Here is a 21,932-nt window from a genome sequence, read left to right as displayed (position 1 = left end):
TTAGCCAAGAAACTCACCAGATGACTTTGAGCCAACAATATATCTAAGCTCAAAATCCTATTGTTAAATTGTACTGGCAGTTTCACCTTTTTCCAGGGCAAAGGAAGGCAGACCAAATCTACTAGCTTTGAGCAACCTACTTCTGCAATGACTTACAGAAACATAGAATTTGAAGAAACCACAAGGACCATTTATTCTAGCCCCTGCCATGTAGGAACAATCAAAGTACCCCTGACAGGTAGCCAACTAGCCTCTGCTTAAAAACCTCAAAAGAAGGAGACTCACTCCACCACACTCCAAGGCAGCATAATCTACTGCTAAACAGCTCTTACTGTTAGGAATTTCTTCCTAATGTTTAGGTGGAATTTCTTATCTTCTTCACAACATGAAGCTTTCTCCTCCTGTATCCACTACACCTAATGGCCAGAAATGACCCAGGGGTGGGTATGAGTTGATGCAAATCGTCAATTCCAGCCTGACTATACTGCACATATATTGTCATTTTTGTGGTATTATGATGATGATACACAACATTTGAAATCACATCCAGCTGCCATTCTAGTTCCCTCTGCCCTCATCAGAAGAAAGCATGAGCTCCGCATGGCTCAGCAAAACTTTGTGGCATTAAAATGTGGATTTAATCAGCAACATTTGGAATACTATCCTTCAAACTGTGCCTCCCTTTAACTCTGGGTTAACATACCATTGAACCACAAATGAAAACTGGAATTATTCTGCTGGGTCCAGGCCAATGCTGGTCAAATGACAACCTCACTATTTATCTGACAATACCCATGCTTTTCTACTGTTTTGAAGAAAGTATTGTAATACTACACTAAAACAGAGGTAAGATAACTAATTTTGCATATCTGAGAAAAATAGCTTAAACTTTATTAGGCCAAGAGAGGAAACAAATAGACCCGCAAAAGTTGTTGAACCACAATGTCCAATATCCCTTACCACATTGGTTGTGCTGGGGGTTGTATTCCAGCAACTACTGGAGGGCTAGATTATTACATCTGCTCAAGGTGTGGTAATTATGCACATCTGAATGTTAAAACACTGAGTTTCAGTACTTAAGCATAGAAGTAGGAAATGAGATATGGTTGAACTATTCTGGGGTAAGAGGTTACAATAAGGTGCTAGTCACCCAAAATTGTTTCTCACCTCAAATAATCTTGATAGTCATGGAGGTAATTCCATTGGGTTGAAAATGCTACTGCATAATGTAAATGGTAAAACATCTACCACTCAGTACCTGATTTTGAACAAACATGCCAATTTGGCATGGATTACAGAAACCTAGTTGGATGAGTCTCTGCAAGAGTGGGTGATCCATTACGAAGGTCCAGCCCATGATGTGTATGGATATAGATGGATTACTGGAGGAGATTCTTGAAGCCTTGACAGATGAAATCCTTTTGATCTCTAAAATGGGGAAATGAGCAAGATAGTAGACACAATTGTTCCCAAGTGTCCCTTCTTATAGAATGGAGGTAACCAGCACCCTGGTTTTCTAAGAAACTGGCAGCAATGAATCAAGGATAGAGACTAGAGTGACAGTGGTAGAAAAATTAGAATGAGTCCAACTGAAAACAGACTAAAATCTCTTTGAAGGTCTATGGTGGTGTAAAAAAGGCTTTTCTGGCTATTGCATCCGAACAGAACTGATCTGCAGAGCTATTTAGAGTAGTCACTGATCTGTTATAATCTGGCCCAAAGGAGAATGTAAACTATTCAATAGCCCACTGTGAACAATTTGCCCACCATTTCAAAATAAAATCACTGGGATTTGTTCTTTCTTAGACACCAAAGTTGATACAGTTCCAGTGAACGTAAACTTGGTCCCTACTTGTCCAATGTTAATTGATAGTGTTCAAATTATACAACCTGTGGTTGTGAATAGAATCCTTGGAGAGGTGAGAGGCACCATATGTGTACTAGTCCCTTGGTCTTCATGGCTCATTACATAGGCCAGAGCATGACTAGCTGAATAGGTTAAGGTCTCTTTACAACAAGGCAAGCTCCCAGCATGCCTGAAAGAGCATGTGGTAAGACCTATTCTGGATCTCTGAATCATGCTATACCTGATAACTATAGGTCAGTCTTCAACATTACATTTCTGGACAAGGTACTGGAGTGTGTGGTAGTTTTTCAACTCGAGATGATCTAGATCCATTTCAGTCTGGGTCTGGAACAGACAGCTTTGGTCACCTTGGTGGATGACCTATATAGGGAACTGGACAGAGGAGTGCGTCCCAGTTGGTTCTGCTGGACCTCTCATTGCTAGCCTTCTGAGTCACCTCTCTGGCATGTGACTTGGAAGTACTTGGAAGTGATTCCATCCATTCCTGAAGGGGGGGGGGGGCTCAGATGCTAGTACTGGGATATTTCTGCTCTATTCTTTGGCATTGGCCCATGGAGTCCCTCAGGGTTTGGTTTTGTACCCTATGGTTTTTAACATTTATATGAACCCACCGGAAGAGGGTTTCCAGAGTCTGTGGGTCGGATGTCACTAGTATGCTGATGATATCCAATGCTATTACTCCTTTCCATCTAATTTCAAGGAAGCTCCTCCTATGCTAAACCAGTTCTATGTAAACAAATTTAAGCTTCATTGAGACAAGACAGAGGTACCCCTTCTCAGTTGAAAGATCAGTTTTTCAACAGGTGTTCAGCATGTGTTAGATGGGATTAACTCAGCCTGAAAATGTGGGTTCACAATTTGGATACTCCTGAATTAAGCTCAGAGCTCTAGAGGCCCAAGTTTCTACAGTGAACCAGAGTTGTTGGAACTTAAGTCAGTCTTGACTAAATTGGGTTTTATGTCTTGTTGGTATTTGTTATTGCATTTGCGTGAAGTTCAGGTCTGAATCTTCTGTTGGTAGTCCAAACAGTTGAATTCCTTTTTATCACAACAATAGAGAACTATTATTATCTAGATAAAACCTAGAAAAAAATTGACTTCCACATTCAAAAGCCTTTCTTATTATTGGCTGTGCTGCTGTCATGAAATATTCAGATGAAGTATCCATACAACATTACACAAAGGAGGAAAGGCCAGTTACGTAAGTAGGAAATCAGTGCAACCGCTTGTGACAGGAGTAAAGCAGTCAGTTTGGCAGGTGGAGCTACTCATACAGAGATCCCTTTCTCGTATTGACAAAAGAAAGGAAGGTGCAAAAAGATGAAGAAGAGGAAAACTGAGGACAAATGGGATAAGGGTAGTTAGTGGATCTGCCTTGGGAGTGGGAAAAAAAATAAAAGTCATGGTGGTGGTGATTTACAAGGAACACAAAGGTACATGTTGTATGTGGGTAAGAGAAGTACAGCAAAGAGAACTAAAATTTCACGTAATTGAAATCATTTCAGTTTCCAGATATACACAGTTTAAAGCTTCAGTTAATATTCTCAGTTGCAGACTTCCAATTATCAGAGTATAACAATTAACAGTAAAATCCTGGCAAAATCTCTCTGGGCAAAACAATGAAGACCAGAGAGTTAGGTCTACACTTTTCCAGACTTCATTTTTAAACAGTTTGGAACTGTGCTGCTGGATAGTCTTATCAAATTGCCAGGCAGAAAACAAAAATATCTGTACAATTTTAGCAAGGAACAGAAAGGGGTTGTTCCTAAAGGGGAGGATAGAAAATAAGATATTAAGATCTATGCTATAATTTGAGCACATATTTTGAAGTGTACGTTTAGCAAAACCAGTGAGACATAAATGCTCTACTCACAGAGGATTTAAAAAAGAAGTCACACTTGTATGTGTATGTGCCTTTGAGTTGCCTGTCAACTTATGTTGAGCACATTAATTTCACAGGGTTTTCTTAGGCAAGGAATACTCAGGTGGTTTTGCCAGTTCTTTAAGCACTGGTGTTTGTTGGGAATCTTTCAACCAAGTACTAACCAAGATTGATCCTGCTTAGCTTTCAAGCTCAGGTGGGATCTGGTTCCTAGAGCAGTGGTTTCCAACCTTTTTTTTTTTTACCAGGGACCACTTTGGCCAGGGACTACTTTGATCAGGGACTACTCTCCAAAATGAGTACCAAAAGGGTTACACGTCAGTTTAACCCTTTTGTGAGCTTTAGATTCAGTTTGGTTATTTGGAGTGCTCATTCAGAAAATTGAATTGGATAGACCACATTAGTTCTACATTTAAAAGTATATAGGCCACACACTTGTAGAGGACAATAATTTTCCTTTAATTCTTTAATGTCCACCTTAAATTGTGGATATTTGAACTGTGACCCTTCCTATGCTATTATACTCCAGGACTTAAACCTAGGCAGCATAGCCAAAGGTGAGGGATTGTGATGATTCATGGGCCATGTAGTCCCGTTCCTAGCGCTGTTGAGACAGATGAAGAGGAAAACTTGGTTTTTCCACCGTTTCAGCCAGAATTGGAACTTTCCCAGCCAGAATTGGAGCCCTTGCACCTGCAGGAGGTTTGCCTTCCAGAAATCTGCCAAACAAGCCCTGAGTCAGAATCTCCCCCATTTTCTCGCCGTAGTTATTATCAACAACAAAAAGGAGTTCAACAGGCTAATCGCAGAAGCCTGAGAATCGCAGCCAGGCATTCAGCTGATTAAGACTGCTTTCATGAGAACCTTTAGGGAGTCATGCATCTGGACACAGAGATTGACTTTCGGTTCTGGTTCCCCAGAGAAGTGTTCTTTGGTGGGAAAACGAGACCCTATTTAGGCTCCTTGCCCCGTGGGAATCTTGCGGAGTCAATTCGTCAGCTACCGGAGTAGGTTGTGTGTGGACAGCGCTACTCCCGTTTCCAAGCCTTCGTTCCTGTTTCCAGCCTTGTTTTGCTTCACGGACCTTGCCTTGCTACCTAGGACTCAGCCTTGCTTTCCAGGACCTTGCCTTGCTTCCCGGACCTTGCCAAGTATTTACCACGGATCTTGTCCCTGTTCCTCGTTCCTTGTTGCCTTGAATCAAGCTTTGTGTACCAAGAATCAAGCTATTTCCTTGCCTTGCCTAAGTTTCATGGACTAAAGGACCTTGTCATCTCCCCTCACTTTGCTTGGCAAAGTGAGTGTTTCGGTTACTGGATTACAACTTTGGACCTTACTATTTCATATTGGACATTGTTTTCCTGGACTATATTTGACCTTTCCTGAAAGGTCATCTTCTGAACTATATTCTACACTTATTTTTATTGCCTTTACTTATTTCCTTAATAAAGATATTAGATAGATTCTGGCCTCTGTGTATGGTTATTGGTGCTCTGCAGCCTGGGTCGTGACAGGGATGCTGTCGGGAGCAACAGGGTTTTCCCAGCATTGTTTTAATGGGTTCATAACATCACACAACCTTTTTTTTTAAAAAAAAGATGAGATACAGGGATGAGAGACTACAAATAAACAAATTTATCTCAGTGATTCACCGGCCACTCTTCAGCAGTCACAAAATAACAATACTTAATGGTGTCTCTTTATAAAAAATACAGACACGATACTGAAGCCATATTGCTGCAGGACTAGCAGGGTGGAAATTACAGCCACAACCTGAAATTGGTAAATTGATTTGAAGGTTTCAGTTTCAGCAGTCTTTTGAAAATGGAATTATTATATTCCATTCTAATACTACATTCACACTAATCACCTGTATTTATCAAGTACTTAGTAGCAGCAGCTGCAGCAATGAATAACCCATTACACAGACTTCTGAACAATGAAATGTCTCTACCATCGTTCTCAACTTGGGGTCCCCAGATGTTTTTGGACTTCAGCTCTCAGAAATCCTAACAGCTGGTAAACTGGCTGGGATTTCTGGAAGTTGTAGGCCAAAAACATCTGGAAACCCCAGGCTGAGAACCACTGGTCGATACCATACCGCAAAAGCCTTAGATCCAGAGGCTTCTACTTAACAGACATAGAGTATTATCACACCATGCTGTTATACTGCCATAGTGATACATTACTCCCTGGTATTGTCTCAACATTATTACACTATCATACAGCATTATCTTTGTGCTCCTAGAATTGGTGTGTTGCATAGTAATTGAAAGTGTGCTTTTTGAAACACTTGAAATAACTCCTTTTCCTGCAGGAATTCAGTCCATTCAGTGTAGGTGTCTCACAGTGCCTTTATCCATGAATAAACCATATGTGGACATAGTATAGTGTGGCTAGGTTGCTCCTCCTTGAAGGATTCCCAAGGAAATTCAAAGCAAAGAAGCTCCAGACCACTTCTGGAGCTTGTGCAAGGAAGATGACTTATTTCCCTCTTCTGTCATAACAAAACAATGCTATTGGGAAGACAAAACTGGCACAGTAAAAAAACGTGGCAGTCTCTTTTCAGGAATAAAATGGCAAGGAGTGGAGTGACCAGTGACCACTGTATTTTCTTGTATCATTTCTCTAATAAAAGATATATTCCAATAAAAGATCTTAGCAGTCACAGGGGGGTTTATAAAGCCATTGTACATTTGTTTGTTTGTTTATTTATTTATATTGACAACATTTATATCTCACTCTTCTCACCCTGAAGGGGACTCTGAGCAGCTTATATAGTTGTATTATTATGATGTTGTCGACACGTTATGGCTACAATAAAAATAGGCAAACCAATCCTGAAGTGAATAGTGAGTACAAGAATCAATAATAAAACCATTAACGTGGATAGGGAAACAAGTGCAAGTGACACTATTAAAGTGCGACTGCGATAAGGGTGTGATAGGTAATTAGACTTTCTAATGAACCTGGCTGGAACAAACTTCAAATAGAACAATGCAGCATAAAGAGATACTATGACAAAGCATAAGTATTAAAGCAGTTAAATAGATAGATAAGATAAAATCAATAGGTGGGACCTGGACCAAAACAAGTTTCTTGTTATGATTGAGCCTCATGGCTCTGTTACTGACAGACGTGGGCGTAAGACTCCTCGAGAGTCAGATACTCTCGAGGAGCGAGAAAGAAAAAGACTGCGAGACATTTTTGCAGCACCATCTGACGAAGAGTCTTTTGAGGGGTTTACGGAGAGAATGGAGGAGGGGCTGGTTAGCTCGGAGGAGGATGAGATGGATTGGACTCGGGTAAGGGAGGAATTGGGTGCCACTGGCCATGATGGGATAGAAGATGAATGGGGACCTTCAGGATTAGACCCATGGCTTAGCTGGAGGGATGGGACGGGATCCACAGCTGGAGATGCTGTGGGGCGTAGTCAGAGGTGTTCCAGCTCTGATGAGGAAAGTGATGAGGAAACGCCCGGGTTAAGGAGGACAGCTGACAGTGATGAGGATTTGTAACTGGCATAAAATGGGGCTTGGGAGCAATTGCAAATTGCGTTGGGCAAGGTAATCTGGACGAACGCTTGGGATCTGTGTGGGACGCTTTCCTGAAGACTGGTGTGTTTTCGTGTGCTGATACGTAAGTTGTTTTGGAATTCAGGGTCAGACGGCGGGAGGAATTGTGTGGGCATTTGTTTGTGCAAACCTGTGCTTACTCTTATTAGCTTGACCTTCCGTCGTCTTCTTGACGGACGCCATCTCCTGCTTTGAAAACTCGGAATGAACTGACCACGGCTTGTCTTCCCCCTTCTTGGACTTGGAATCTACAAACGTCTGCTTCTGGCTTTGATCTACGGAAAGGAACTGGGTCTACTCTACTGCTACAATCCTTGGCTGATCTGTTCGTGTTGGAAATCCTGTCTGCTGTGTGTGTGGGAGCGACGCAAGTTACTCTAAGCACAGTGTTGGCAGCAGAGAGGAATCTGCTGCCAATTAGTTGCATTCTTTTGTATCTTTTGTTCCTCGGCTTTTGTTTTGTTTATCCCCAGGCTGAAGCAAGCAGTTTGTTTTTACCCGGATTAAACTCCGGTTTAATCCGGTCTATCTTTTGAACGTTTTTCCTTGTCCCTTTTTGCTCCTAAAGGCTAATACTGCCTGGCCCTTGTATTTTACGGGCATTTTTTGAGTTCTGTAATCCAATAAACTCTGTTATCTTGAACCTTGTGGTGTTCTGTCCTTGACATTTCTTGTTTGTTTTTGAAAATGGGAGGTTGGGGAGGGGGGGGTTACTTTGAAGCTGCTCTTAAAATATGTGAAATATGTCCTATAACATTAACACTGCCTGAAGACACATCAAGGAAAGAAGAAAACATTGCCCTGGCTATTTTTAAAATTAGTTCCAAGCAACTCAAGCTAATTTCTGGTGGAGATGTGGGAAATCTGCAACAGGTTGAACATTACCTAGATGCACTCTACCCGCATTCATGTTTTTGTGCAGTCATGCTTTTGACAACACAATTTGCAAAATAAAGATAGTAACAGCACTTGTAAAACCTTTTCATATCTTACAATGAAAGAATGTGCATGCAAGAACTGATTGTTACTGTTCACAGAATGCTGAATAATCATTTTTAGAATAATCCATCATCTGCTTTATAAGAGCAATGGCAGGCAGGGCGTAAATTCATAGAAAAAGCTCCAAGGAGGAGGGGGAAATCACTCTCCTTTGCTGAAAATGTTAGCTCCGAGTCACAGCTCAAAAATTATCAGTTGCACATCACACATGGTCTTTCATGGTACTTTTCATCATCTTTCCAAGGTAGCATACAATTTTAAATAGTTTGGATAATTCGCTCGATGTTTCAAATTCCTGCTTTTACTGTTTCAAAACTGGATACTATGATTTTTTTAGACTGCTTTTAGGAGTTTTTCAAGAGTATCTTAATGTGTTATATATTTTTAAAATATTTCCACTGTTTTAATTGGTATATTGAATTTGACATAAATTGACATTGTCCTTTACCTCCACCTATACCCAGTTACTGCACTTTTTTTCTGGCCCATTCTATTAGAGTTGCAAGATATTACACATATATAATTTTATTGCCTTGCCTCCAATTGGAATATACTCACGGCCCCAGGCTATTGATATCGGTTCTGAGTATGTTTTTATTGTATTTTATATGCCTTATGATTTTATATGTTCACATGTTTTAGATGTATCTATGTTATTGTATTTTATTGTGTATTACTGGGCTTGGTCCCCATGTAAGCCACCCCGAATCCCTTCGGGGAGATGGGGCGGGATACAAGAATAAAGTTATGTTGTTGTTATTGCTGCTGCTGCTGCTGTTGTTGTTGTTGTTCATTGCCTGGTTACACTTGTGGGTTGGAAGGTGATACAGGAATACTTCAAACAATCCATACAATGTGGAGATAGATAAGGAGGACTCCTTTTAATTTTTAAAAATCAATTTACCTAAATTCAATAATTTTTCCTATAGGGGAAACCTTTATAGGAGAAAAATGTTTAATTATTTAGTTTGTAAAAGTCTGAGTTCCCATAGGTTTGATCAGTTCAGTGCTGAAATAGAACTGCTACTACCTCCTTTCCATTTTTTTGGGTCTTTTTCTGATAAGCTCCTCATATTTAACTTAGTGAGAAGGAACAATATCCTGAGCAAATTTTGAACTAATAAATTATAAATCTTTTTACACTTTTATAAATATTTATTGTTCCAGGCTGATTGTATTGTAAGCTACCCTGAGGACTTCAGATAAAAGCTGGATATAAATATTGTAAGAGGTGGATGAATGTCTTTTCTTTTCTGAATGTCTTTTCCAGAAAATACTTTTCTTCAGATTTCCTGTTTTAAAGATCTAAATGTAGGAAAATATATGCACAGGGTTGGTTTTTGTTTTGTTTTAATTATTATCCCTCAGTGGACTAGTATAACAACAATCAGAAGACCATGAGGTGCAGAAGCATTCTTGAGAAATGGGGCTACAAAGTAGAGTCTGCAACATGCGAGTCTACAAAAGAGCAAATTACAGACCACTTACTACAGTGCAGTCGGAGCCCTGCCACATGCACAATGGAGGACCTTCTCACAGCAACACCATAGGCACTCCAAGTGGCCAGATTTTGGTCAAAAGACATTTAATTTAATGCCAAATTTTTAACTATGTGTTTCTAAATACATTACAACTGTACCCTCGGTTTTGCTTCTGATACAATAAATAAAATACAATCAGAAGTTTTCCGCTTCGACCAGGAACCGAATGGGAACTGAAAATATATTTGGGTCAAACAATACAGTAAATACTACAACTGAAGAAAAACTATTTTAAGAATGTTTCTTGACATGTCTAACCAAACTGTTTGAATGTACTCTTTGAGCCTACAGTCATAAGAAGAGCAAAGCTAATTGTATTAGCACAAACCACCTTAATATCTAGGAAGACAGCATTCTGAGTATTCAGAAAAGTACACATGCTACTTCTTAATATTTTTAAGCCTTCAAAATGTAAAGCAATCTAATCTGGAGATCATTCAACGAACTTTAGACCTTCTATACCTTTCTCTCCTCTTAGCAAAACCTTGTTCACTAGAGTTTGAAGCCACAACCAAAAACAAATAACTTCTGATAAAATCTACATGTGGTCCAAGTGTTCTTACTTACCCAAGTCTTCTGGACCATTGCATATCCATTCGCACAAATAGTAGTCATCTGGATTAAGATACGGCAGTTGCTTCATCAAAGACTGCTTAGGGATAAGGTACAAGACCTCCGCAATATCACCATCTTCTATAATGGACATCCTTTTGACAGAGTTTTTGTACTTGATCCGCTCAGACACCAACTCCTTGCTTTTTCCTGATCCACAGAGTTTCCCCAAACTGTTGAGTATGGGAAAAGATGGCATGGCTATGGCATATAGGAAGCGAACAGCTCAGGAAGTCACTTAGAATGTGAGCAAGTGAGAGAACCCAAGCATGTGTATATATTGTAATGCCTGTGTAGCCGTCCGTCTGTCACACACATCCTTATTTTACTTCCTTGTCCACAAAGGAGATTAAGGAAGAGGTATTTTTAGTAGGCAATCTTCAAGAGATTATGACAAGCACACTCAGTCAAGTGACTGCCTGCAAACACTTATTGGAACAAGAAATGCTCTTCTACCATGTGCATAAACGCGAAGTGAAAGCATATAGAGTATGGCACTATCAGCTTAATATACTCGCCAAGGGAGAGGGCATATCTGAGGTACATAAGAGGATTACTTCAGGAAAACAAAAGCCTTGGTGCTGTAGTAGAAATCTTATTAGGCAAAAGAACCATCCTAAGCCCCACACATCCATCTGTGCATTTAAGACAACATTTCCCTTAGGTAGTATAAGTCCAGGAAGATAACTTTTTTCCAATTTCCTTCTATTTTGTTCAGTTGTTCTTTCAAAAGCAAATGTCTCTGTGAGTTATGATTTATGAATCTCCTAAGTCACACTAGAAAGGATCTACTGCCTTACAAAGAAACATCTTCTCCTATTCTGCTCTCTTCTTTCCTTCTTCCAGTCTCATTAACCAGAAAGCACTCAAAGATCCTAACTGTTACTCCCATGTCCAGCCATTTTTTACAACAGGTATGTACATTAATCCTCTCCTAAGGACTTCTAATCTAATAAACTAATGGGGTTTTTCCTTGGGCAAGAGCAAAGTTAATAATCTATCGTACATTCACAGAGACACTTGGAGTAGAGCAAACTGCGTCAGTGTGAAATGAATCCTCACTCTCCCTTGTTTGTGACCTGCTGTACTAGCCGTGGCCCATATTAACTCTTGCAACTTCCCTGATGCCTACTATAGTTCATTCGAGTCACAGATGTTTGGTTTATAATATTAAGACCTTATACCATATCAGAATGGTTCATATGAAAACATGAACATACAAGGACGAGGACCAACTCTGCTCCACACTGCCCGTATTGCCATCCATAACAGAAATGTTTTCCAGTTGTCCACCATTCTGGATTATATGGGAAAGGCTCTCCAAGAATACTAACATAAACACATAGAGCTCTCTACTTAGGGAATAGAGACAGTTTTCTCCTCACATGGAGATGGTCTGCAAGTGCTGAGTATGGTGAGCCCTTTTCCTCACACCTAAATGCATGAAAGTAAGGAAAATTCGTAGGACAAAGTTCAGTATTCCATGAGGTTTTTCCTTAGGATATTCCACAGATATATAAACCTCACTTACTTAGTTTCCACAGACCCCTCAACCTCTGAGGGTGCCTGCCATAGATGTGGGGAAAACGTCAGGAGAGAATGCTTCTAGAGCATGGCCATACAGCCCAGAAGACTCACAACAACCCAGTGACTCCAGCCATGAAAACCTTTGACAAAGTTCAGTAGGGTTAGAATTTTCTCTAGGACAAGAGCTTGGATGAATCACTTTTGTGTATTACAACAGTCAGAACTCCCAGCCTACTCTTCATTCTAGTTGGATCATGACGGAAATTGTAGTTCTCCCCAAAAATAACTCTTTCAAGTTCTGCTCCAAGGATTATTCTAGAGGGCACAGCTTAATATGTATGTCCCTAAACACACAATCATAGGAACAGATCCAATTATCTACAGCAGGGGTCCTCAAACTTTTAAAGTAAAGGGCCGGTCTACAATCCTTCAGACTGTTGAGGGGCCGAATTATCATTTGAAAAAAAAATACAAACAAATTCCTATGCACACTGCACATGTCTTATTTGTAGTGCAAAGCAACAACAACAACAACAATGAAAGAACAATACAATATTTAAAAATGAAAACAATCTTAACCAACATAAACCTATCAGGACTTCAATGGAAAGTATGGGCCTGCTACTGGCCAATGAGATAGTCAAGTTAATTAGGATTGTTGTTTGTTGTTGTTGTTGTGTGCCTTCAAGTCATTTCAGAATTTGGGTGAGCCTAAGTCTAAAATTAATTATTTATTTACTTACTACATTTATTACTACATTTATATCCCACCCTTCTTACCCCGAAGGGGACTCAGAGCAGCTGTATGTACATACAATATATTATATTATTAGCATAGCAAAATATTAGCATTATACATTACTATATTGAACTATACCACTATACTGTAATATTATATGTAATATATAACATATAATTAATATTTTTATATGGTATTACTATTAGTATTATATTGTGTAACATTATAATATTTTTATCAATATTATATGTATATACAATATATTATATTATTAAAACTGATATAAAAATGTATTATAAAACTGAGGGTGGGGGCCAGGTAAATGACCTTGGAGGGCCGCATTCGGCCCCCGGGCCTTAGTTTGGGGACCCCTGATCTACAGTATTACAAAATAACACTAAATCAAAAGGAACTTGGCAAATCAACACTTTCAACTGATTCAATAAGTCTATCTAGTTTCTTCAAACAATTGGAATTAGATTGTGGACTTAGAGGACAATTTGGAAATTATTCATTTCAGTTCCCTTTTCATAAAGGAGCCTATTCAGTGAAATCATGCAATGTTATTCCTAATTCCTCTCCTCTGTTTTCTCACTTAAAAAAAAAAGAGGACCAATTCGAGTAGTCCTATATTTACACTAAACATTTCACAGTACTCTGATTCACAGTTGCTGTTGCCCGTTTCTGGTCTAAAACTATTTAGTTGTTTGTGATTTCCTCTATTTTTTTCATCATTTTAAATGTATTTGTTATGCAATGCTTTTGACACGAAATAAATAAATAAAAATAAGTACTCTGTCTTAATTGTACAGAAACACAAGTGGCTAGTATGGACTAGTATGGGCTGTCCAGATCTGTAAGCTCAGGATCAGCAATTTCTATTGACTGCAAATCCCACACCATACTATTAGATGGTAGCAACACAGACACTATTTTATTTATTTTATTTGAACAGAGACACTATTTTATTTATTTATTTATTTATTTACAACACTTTTACCCCACCTTTCTCAACTGCAGAGGAGACTCAAAGTGGCTTCACAACATAGGCAACAATTCAATGCTTTTAACAACAGATTACAATTAAACAACCATTTAAAATAAATAAAATACTAAGATACAATTACAAACAATTAAAAGCATTTAAATCCATACAACAGGGGAAATCACATGATCCATAGGCAGAGCCGGTCCAACAATGAGGCGAATTAAGCGGTCGCTTCGGGCGCAAAACATATGGGGGGCGCAGTCGAGACTGCTTTTTCTGTTGATTTGTTGTAAAACACGATGTTTTGGTGCTTAATTTGTAAAATCTTAATGTAATTTGATGTTTAATAAGCTTTTCCTTAATCCCTCCTTATTATCCAACATTTTTGCTTATCCAACACTTTTATTTTTCAGTGATTGGTTTGGGGGGGGGGGCAAAATTCTGTTTGCCTACACTTGAAAAATACCTAGGGCCGGCTCTGTCCATAGGCGTAGTCCGGGGTGTTCCATTAGTCAGTTACACATCTTTCGAATCTATTATTGCACCTGATTTCCGAAGGCTTGGTCAAAGAGCCACATCTTCACTTTTTTTGCAGAAGGTCAGGAAGAAGGGGGCTGATCTAATCTCCCTAGGGAGGAAGTTCCATAGCCCAGGGGTCACCACCGAGATGGTCCAGTCTCTCGTCCCCGCCAAACGCACCTACAAAGAAGGCGGGACTGAGAGCAGGGCCTCCCCAGATGGCCTTAGACTCTGAAATGGTACATAGAGGGAGATACGTACAGACAGGTAAGCTGGGCCAAAACCACTAAAGCATGCACATTTATGTTGGCATCATTTAATAATAGGAGGCATGATAATCTTTTTTTTTTTTTTTTTGCATCCATGAAGGATCCTGGAAGCAAACTACATGGATAGGGCAGGCCCACTATATTCTCCTGCAGTTATCATGAACAAACAACTTGGAAGGAGCGGGTACTTATTGATCTGCTCACATTTGCAAGTTTTCGAACTGCTAGGTTGGCAGAAGCTGGGGATAACAGTGGGAGCTCACCCCGCTTCCCGGATTCAAACCACTGATCTTTCGGTCAGCAAGTTTAGCAGCTCAAGGATTTAATTTGCTGCGCCACAGTGGGCTCCTGGAAGTACTGAACTGTTCTTTAAATACAGTAGAGTCTCACTTATACAAGCCTCGCTAATCCAAGTTTCTGGATAATCCAAGCCATTTCTGTAGTCAATGTTTTCAATATATCATGATATTTTGGTGCTAAATCCATAAATACAGTAATTACAACATAACATTACTGCGTATTGAACTGCTTTTTCTGTCAAATTTGTTGTAAAACATGATGTTTTGGTGCTTAATTTGTAATATCATAACCTAATTTGATGTTTAATAGGTTTTTCCTTAATCCCTCCATATTATCCAAGATATTTGCTGATCCAAGCTTCTGCCGGCCCGTTTAGCTTGGATAAGTGAGACTCTACTGTATGTACAAACAGTTTACATTTAACCCTTTCACTAGCAGAAGCTCACAGAGTGGATGACATAAAGAATGAATTCCAGTGTACTGTCAGTTTGTAAAACTGTATTTTTAATTGTCTTCTGTAGAATTGTAACGCCTGCTCATTAAAGAAGTCTTCTGCTGAAATCAGAACGTAGAATGTGTGGGGTTTTTTTTAATACAATTATAGTCCCAAGATCACCAAAGTAGTTTGTTGACATTCTTCTTGGGATTTTTAAAAAAGCAATTCATTACTTTCTCATTTCTAAAAATAACCAAAATAGCCACTTTTGTTTAATAAAATCAGGTATTTCTGAAGGCTTTTTGTCCAGCAGTATGAACACAGTAGGATTCCCAACAAGAGGCAGCACTTGAACCATGAAGTAGTCTACCTCTTCCATTTAGTGAAGCCACATTCTTATACTGTAAAAATAAACAAAAGTTACACCACCATTGGGTGCAAACTGTGCCCATTAAGTTGCCATAATAATGCAATGATGCATTGCTTAGTCTACCACAGAAAGTATTTAATTAAGTAAGTAGGCACTAGTGATACTGACTAGTTATTTTCAAGCTTCAGTTGAATGCATGCTAGCTGATCTGGAGATGAACAGAGAGATCAGCCCCTAAATTAGATGTACTCTCAGCATGACCCTTGCATGGTTTAGATTTTTAAGGAAACATCGAGGGTAAAGTCCTTTGAAGGGTTATGCTAGGATAAGATCATATAACAAAGCCTTTAATAAGAAAAAGAAATGGGAAGGCTGAGAAAGCACAGAGCTTTTTTAAAAAAAAAATGTGCAGTAGACTCTCAGTTAACCAGAACTTAAGCAATCAAAACTCTCAAGGAATCAGCAGAAAAATGAAGAAATAATACTTCAAATAAAAAGTAAGCATTTTTAGTGTAAATGCTATTGTCAATTTTTTAAAGTGGATCTACTGTTGAATTTTTAAAAAGGCTTTTGAAAAGGATTGTTCAAGTTTTTCATGCTAGTCTCTAATCAAACGTACACTGTTTTTAAAAGTAACAGAAAGCAATAAACAGTGCAACAGGAAACATTAAAAATTACATTGGCAATGTTGCAACATAAAATGAGGAGCCCCCGCTGAGTTGCTGAACTTGCTGGCTGAAAGGTCAGAGTGAGCTCCAGCTGTTAGCCCCAGCTTCTGCCAACCTAGCAGTTTGAAAACATGCAAATGTGAGTAGATCAATAGGTACCATTCCAGCAGGAAGGTAACAGCGCTCCATGCAGTCATGCCGGCCACATGACCTTGGAGGTGTCTACTGATAATGCCGGCTTTTCGGCTTAGAAATTGGGATGAGCACCAACCCCCAGAGTTGGACACAACTAGATTAATGTCAGGGGAAAACCTTTACTTTTACCTATAATGAATAGGAATAATTGATTACTATTACGAAGTAATTTTTGAAATTTTGGGAACAGGTAATAGAACCTAACAGGGTATTTTATCCTCTAGTGATTCTGTGTATGTATCTTGCAGAACCATTGCCAAAAGGAGCAGACAAGTGCCAATTCCATTGAACTACATAGAACTTCAAGTTATCAAGTTTAATGCGCTCCCAGGGGTGCCATAGGTTAAACCAGCAGGACTACTGACTTGAAGGTTGGGTTGCTGACCTGAAGGGTTCAAATCTAACCCAGGGAGAGCATGGATGAGCTCCCTCTATCAGCTCCAGCTCCATGGAGGGAAATGAGAGACGCCTCATCAAAGAATGATGGTAAAAACATCAAAACATCCAGGCGTCCTCTGGACAACATCCTTACAGACAGCCAATTCTCTCACACCAGAAGTGACTTGCAAGTCGCTCCAGACACAAAAAAAAATCAAGTTTAATTAATGAGATGACTGGCCAAGACACTAAACGGAACATAGACGAGTTACTTTTGGGGGCTACAAAGTCACAAAAAAAGTTACTTTCTTAAGCTCTGGTCAGTATATCTGTTACAGAGAGAACAAGGCTATCTTACTAACGCAGGGATAAGACTGGACTTAGGAAAAAAAATAATTATTGTCTGAACCAAGTTAGAACAAAAAGGGGATCTTTCTCCCCTTCTGCTATATCCTTTATGTTCTAAAAAGTGTTGGCCTCAAAATAATCAGTTTTGTCAATACAACATGAGAGAGTTGGGGAAAGTAATCCTCCAGATGTTGGGCTACAACATCAGCCCTATCCAACATAGTAAAATTATGGGTAATGTTGGCTTTTGCAATCTAGCAATATCTGGAGGGCTCTGTTTTGCCCATCCCATCTACAAAATTTTCCCTTGCAACGTGAAAATAATTTAAACTACTTGAGATTCATAGGACCCACAGTTTTTTTAAGCATGATAAGAGGGCCGCTATTTAGACATACTACTGATTTTAACAGTGCTTCCTTTCAGATAATTGGACATAGGATTTCATCCTAATAGTACAGTCCTACATGCATTTATTCAGACGCCCTGTTATCTTAGTCCCAGGTGAATTTATGCCAGATGGCAGCCTAAAGCACTTAATGCAAGGGGGGAAAAACACAGTAAATGCATCAAAGTATGAAGAAGCGATATAACAAGACATGTGAGGGGAAATTCCACTAAGAGCAGTGGTAGACAAAAAGAAAAGAAAAATGTATTTAATGGGTGGTACTTCCTACATGTTTCTGACCTTTTAATTATTATACTCCTTAGAATAATTCTGAACATAGGAATTACCTAGTTCAACAATCCACACTCCTTTGCCTCCTGAACCATTTCAGCAAATCATATGAATTTAGGGTAGGGTACGTTACGACCTATAATCTATTCCTGTATTAAATTGTTTGGTACAAAAGGATGAAGGTGACTATTAGACAGAGAAACAAAGATGAACACACATATGCTATAGGGCAAAAGGCTTGGAGGAGTTTACTGAAGACATGGAAACAATAAAAAAACCCATAAAAATGAGATATCCATCTCGCTACATATTACTTTTCTCAAATACCAATTGTCTTACCCATCCCGCCAAAGCAAGCTGTGATCTTCTGCGCATATTGGCACAAACCATTCTCAGAAGAGGATTCTCCACCCAAGGTTTGTTCGCTCATTCCTCTGAAGGCAACTCCCTTGTCTTTCACTGACTACGGCTGGCTAGAGCCAAATGTTGGCTCTCTCTACTACAGTCTTTCTATCAATAATTCAAGTGCTATTTAAAATCTGCTGAGTTCTTGGAATTGACTGCACGAGTTATCTTGTGGCTTTGTGAGTAATTATGTTTAGTGCATATAGACAGAGATATACACACATAGGCATCTCAAATTACAACATTTCATTCCTTTATAGAAAATGTGCCCAATTTAGACTGAAATGCATATCTTTTACAGGTGGCAGGAAATATTGTGTATTTTTATGAGGTATCAGGTACACATATCCGATTCTGCTCAATTCAGAAGCAAAACCAGTCTGTCACTAGGTCAAATTAAACTGGCAAGCTGAATCAGCAAAAAGAACACTTGAAGCAGAATATCATATATGTGTCACTTATATATGGTTTTACCAAAGATTTTTTTATTTTAAAAAAATTAAAATAAATATTGTTACACACCTTTTTACACGCACAAAATTACCATTTGTCATAAAAATTAGAAATGGAAAATTGCTGTGCAAATTTACAAGGAAATCAATACTACATTTTCAACCTTTCTTCATGCAATAGTGATAAATAGATGTGTACATAATCTATGTTCAAATAATCCAAACTGGTAAAATTTTAGCAAGTTTGAATTGCAGTATTATCTGTGAGGTATCATACGTATAGTGAAAGGTCTTTCTCTGTCCATCACAAATAAATGTGCTGATAATTGTAATATCTATTAGTGATAATGGATAAAAACATAATCTTGTTGTACAGGACAAATTATTAGATATTAAATATGAAAATGAGAAAAGATTAAATATTTAGCTGGGATGTATTTTTGCATTTATTTTGGGTTTATTTCTGAGCTTTGCAGGTCACAACCTGGTGATTCAGAAAAGCCGGCTAATTTGCCAGCTGTTTCCTGTTATACTACAAAGCTTATACAGATTAAAAACATCTACAAAAATGAATCGATCTCCAGGCTCAATTTATTCATAAATAAATCATCAACAGAGGTCACAGAGTAAATAGCATTATGGATTGTGCACAATCTGCATGAGGATAGTGTTCTTTACTGACCTTTAACAATTTAATAGGGAGTATAATTGTTCTAATAGTTCTCATACACACACCATACTTGAACACACAGAGATACCATGCTTCCAGTGATACTGTTTCCTCCTGCCAATTAAGAAGGTTCTCGAAAAAACTACAGACAAAGCAGCAATTGGCTTATACTTTAAAAAGAAAAATATACAAAACACTTAAGCTACCTACAAAGCCTATCTTCACGACCGCATCTCTTTTTACAAACTGCCATGGATTCTGAGGTCCACCGGGGAAGCCCTCCTCTCGGTCCCACCACAAGGGAGAGGGCCTTCTCAGTGGTGGCCCCTTCCTGAGGGAAATTAGGCTAGCCCCCACCCTTCAATGTTTTTGGTCCAACCAAAAAAATCTTTAACCAAGCTTTCCAATAGATATAGAGCCCAAAAGGTTCAAATTGTAGACCCAATATTGCTTTAAAATTATGTAAATCTGTATTCATGATTTTGCCTACTTAATTATGAACTTGCCTTTGCACTTTCTTCCTTGACTTCAATGCCAAATCTTTGATATTTTCCACTAGTAGTATGGCGTCATCTGCATATCTGAAATTTTTAAATGTCCTCCAATTTTCCTGTCTCCTCCCCCCAAATATAATCCTACTTTACATATGGTATATTCAGCATAAAAGATAAATAAACAAGGCAATATAATGCAACCTGACCTGACCCCCCTTGCCATGTGGAAACCGTTCTGTTCCATCCCATATTCTGTTCTGACAGATGTCTCATTCTGAGTATATGTTATAGATCAAGACAATCACATGTTGTAGCATACCTATTTTAAAAGCATAAATTCATATTTTTCATCATTTAAATGATCAAAGATTTTGTTATAATCTTTTCCTATTGCGTCACCATCATTTTTAAATGCAGTGAACAGAATTATACACAGCAACCCACACCATGGATTTGTATAAGTGAAATGTGATACTGACAATGATATTTCTGATACCTTTTTTCTAATTTAATTATAAGCAGCTTTGAGTCTCCTTCTGGGGAGATAAAGTGGGGTATAAATAAACATAAACATAATAATAATAATGCCCAACCTGGAATTTGCTTCTTTTTCTTCTAACAGTGAACATACACCAGGTTGACATGTTCACAAATGTCAACTTTGACCCCCAAATCCCTTGGTCAGTTGCTGCCAGTCCAAATCTCATCAGTGCATATACCATGTTTATTTATTTTTATTTATTTCTCACATTTATATCCCGCCCTTCTCACCCGAAGGGACTCAGGGCGGCTTACAACAGTGGCAACAATTACAAACCAATATAAAACAGCACATAAAACAGTTAAAACTATTAAAATACATTATGAATTAAAAATATACATTTCAAACATAAAATCAGAGCCGTTCTTCCTCATGCTTTGTCCATAGTTCAGTCCGTGTCATCTTCACCATTTATTGATTAAAAGCCTGGGCACATAAGCCATGTTTTTAGGGCATTTCTGAAGCCCAACAGGGTTGGAATTTAATGCATCTCTCTTGGGATTGTTCACCCTAACCTTACACTTGTTTCCCCTGAATTTTCATGTGCAATTTTAAAACTCATTTTAAAGAAATCCCTTTGGAACTCCTTACAATCCCATTGTTTTCTTATCATCCTAAATTATTTCTTGTCAACAGCAAATGTGACCACTTCACTATGCAGACCTAACTCCATGATTGCTATTAGGAGAGCCTCTAAATTTCAGATTTGGTAGATACATGTTTTGCATGTTTATGTGATTTATGTGTTTTAAATTATGTATTATATTTTAATTCTATGTTGTACTTCACCTAAAGCCCTGGGGAGAAATGGGCAAAACATAAAAATGTGTTACTGTTGTTAAAGAGTGGAAATAACTTTGAGAGATGGCATCTACAAGAACAATATCTACACAAAATATTAATATTTTATGAGCTTTTTTTGCAAAACTCAGCTCTTTTCCATCTGAGTCTAAATTCATGTGACTGACCCTTTAATTGACTCCACATGATTGTCCTGGTTGGATTCCCACACACCTGTTTTAATCCAAACTGAAATCAGCTTGGGAAGCCACATGGAATCCCCATTATGGAGGATAAGAGGTTGTTTCTACTGTTTCTACTGTCTGCACGTGTTTATCAGTTTATGTCTTGTTGTATGGCCAATTACAATAGCTGCAGTATGTTTTTTGGGTTCTTGTCATGCATGTGTCTATCCGCATACCCAGGGAAATTAGCTTTCCCCTGATTCACTGTGGTTTTAATTGTCTACCTGCACTTCTATAAAATTAAGACAGTACAGCAGAGACTAAATGTGTGCAATGGTACGTATGCAAAGGTTCACATACAAACACCAAAAACCATACACACAAGCACAGAAAAACCCAAATGAGCTACTGACACAAACAAGGGAGCTATCCAGGCAGAAATGATCAGATGACTTCCGTGACCACCTGAACCAGGTGACTAAACACCAATGTGGCCCCACTTTCCTCTCACCCTA

General features: G+C 38.6%; 1 protein-coding gene across 11 annotated transcripts in view; it reads right to left on the bottom strand.

Moving 5' to 3' along the window:
* The window catches only part of ablim1 (actin binding LIM protein 1), a 219,161-nt gene extending 207,403 nt beyond the window's left edge, over positions 1–11,758 (bottom strand). For 2 of the 11 annotated variants that reach the window (XM_062975681.1, XM_062975685.1), the window contains exon 1: positions 10,432–10,969. In XM_062975681.1, the coding sequence (XP_062831751.1) occupies positions 10,432–10,675 (244 nt within the window). In that variant the 5' untranslated portion in view covers positions 10,676–10,969. Of the gene's footprint in view, positions 1–10,431 lie in introns of all 11 variants that reach the window. The other 9 variants (XM_062975688.1, XM_062975684.1, XM_062975690.1 and 6 more) reach the window with 7 other exon arrangements.
* Positions 11,759–21,932: the final 10,174 nt, after the last annotated feature.

The sequence above is a fragment of the Anolis carolinensis genome, chromosome 3 (genome assembly GCF_035594765.1).
Source record: "Anolis carolinensis isolate JA03-04 chromosome 3, rAnoCar3.1.pri, whole genome shotgun sequence".
In the NCBI taxonomy this organism is placed as follows: Eukaryota; Metazoa; Chordata; class Lepidosauria; order Squamata; family Dactyloidae; genus Anolis; species Anolis carolinensis.
Note: the sequence above shows the minus strand (reverse complement) of the source record. Positions and strands in the feature narration are given on the sequence as shown.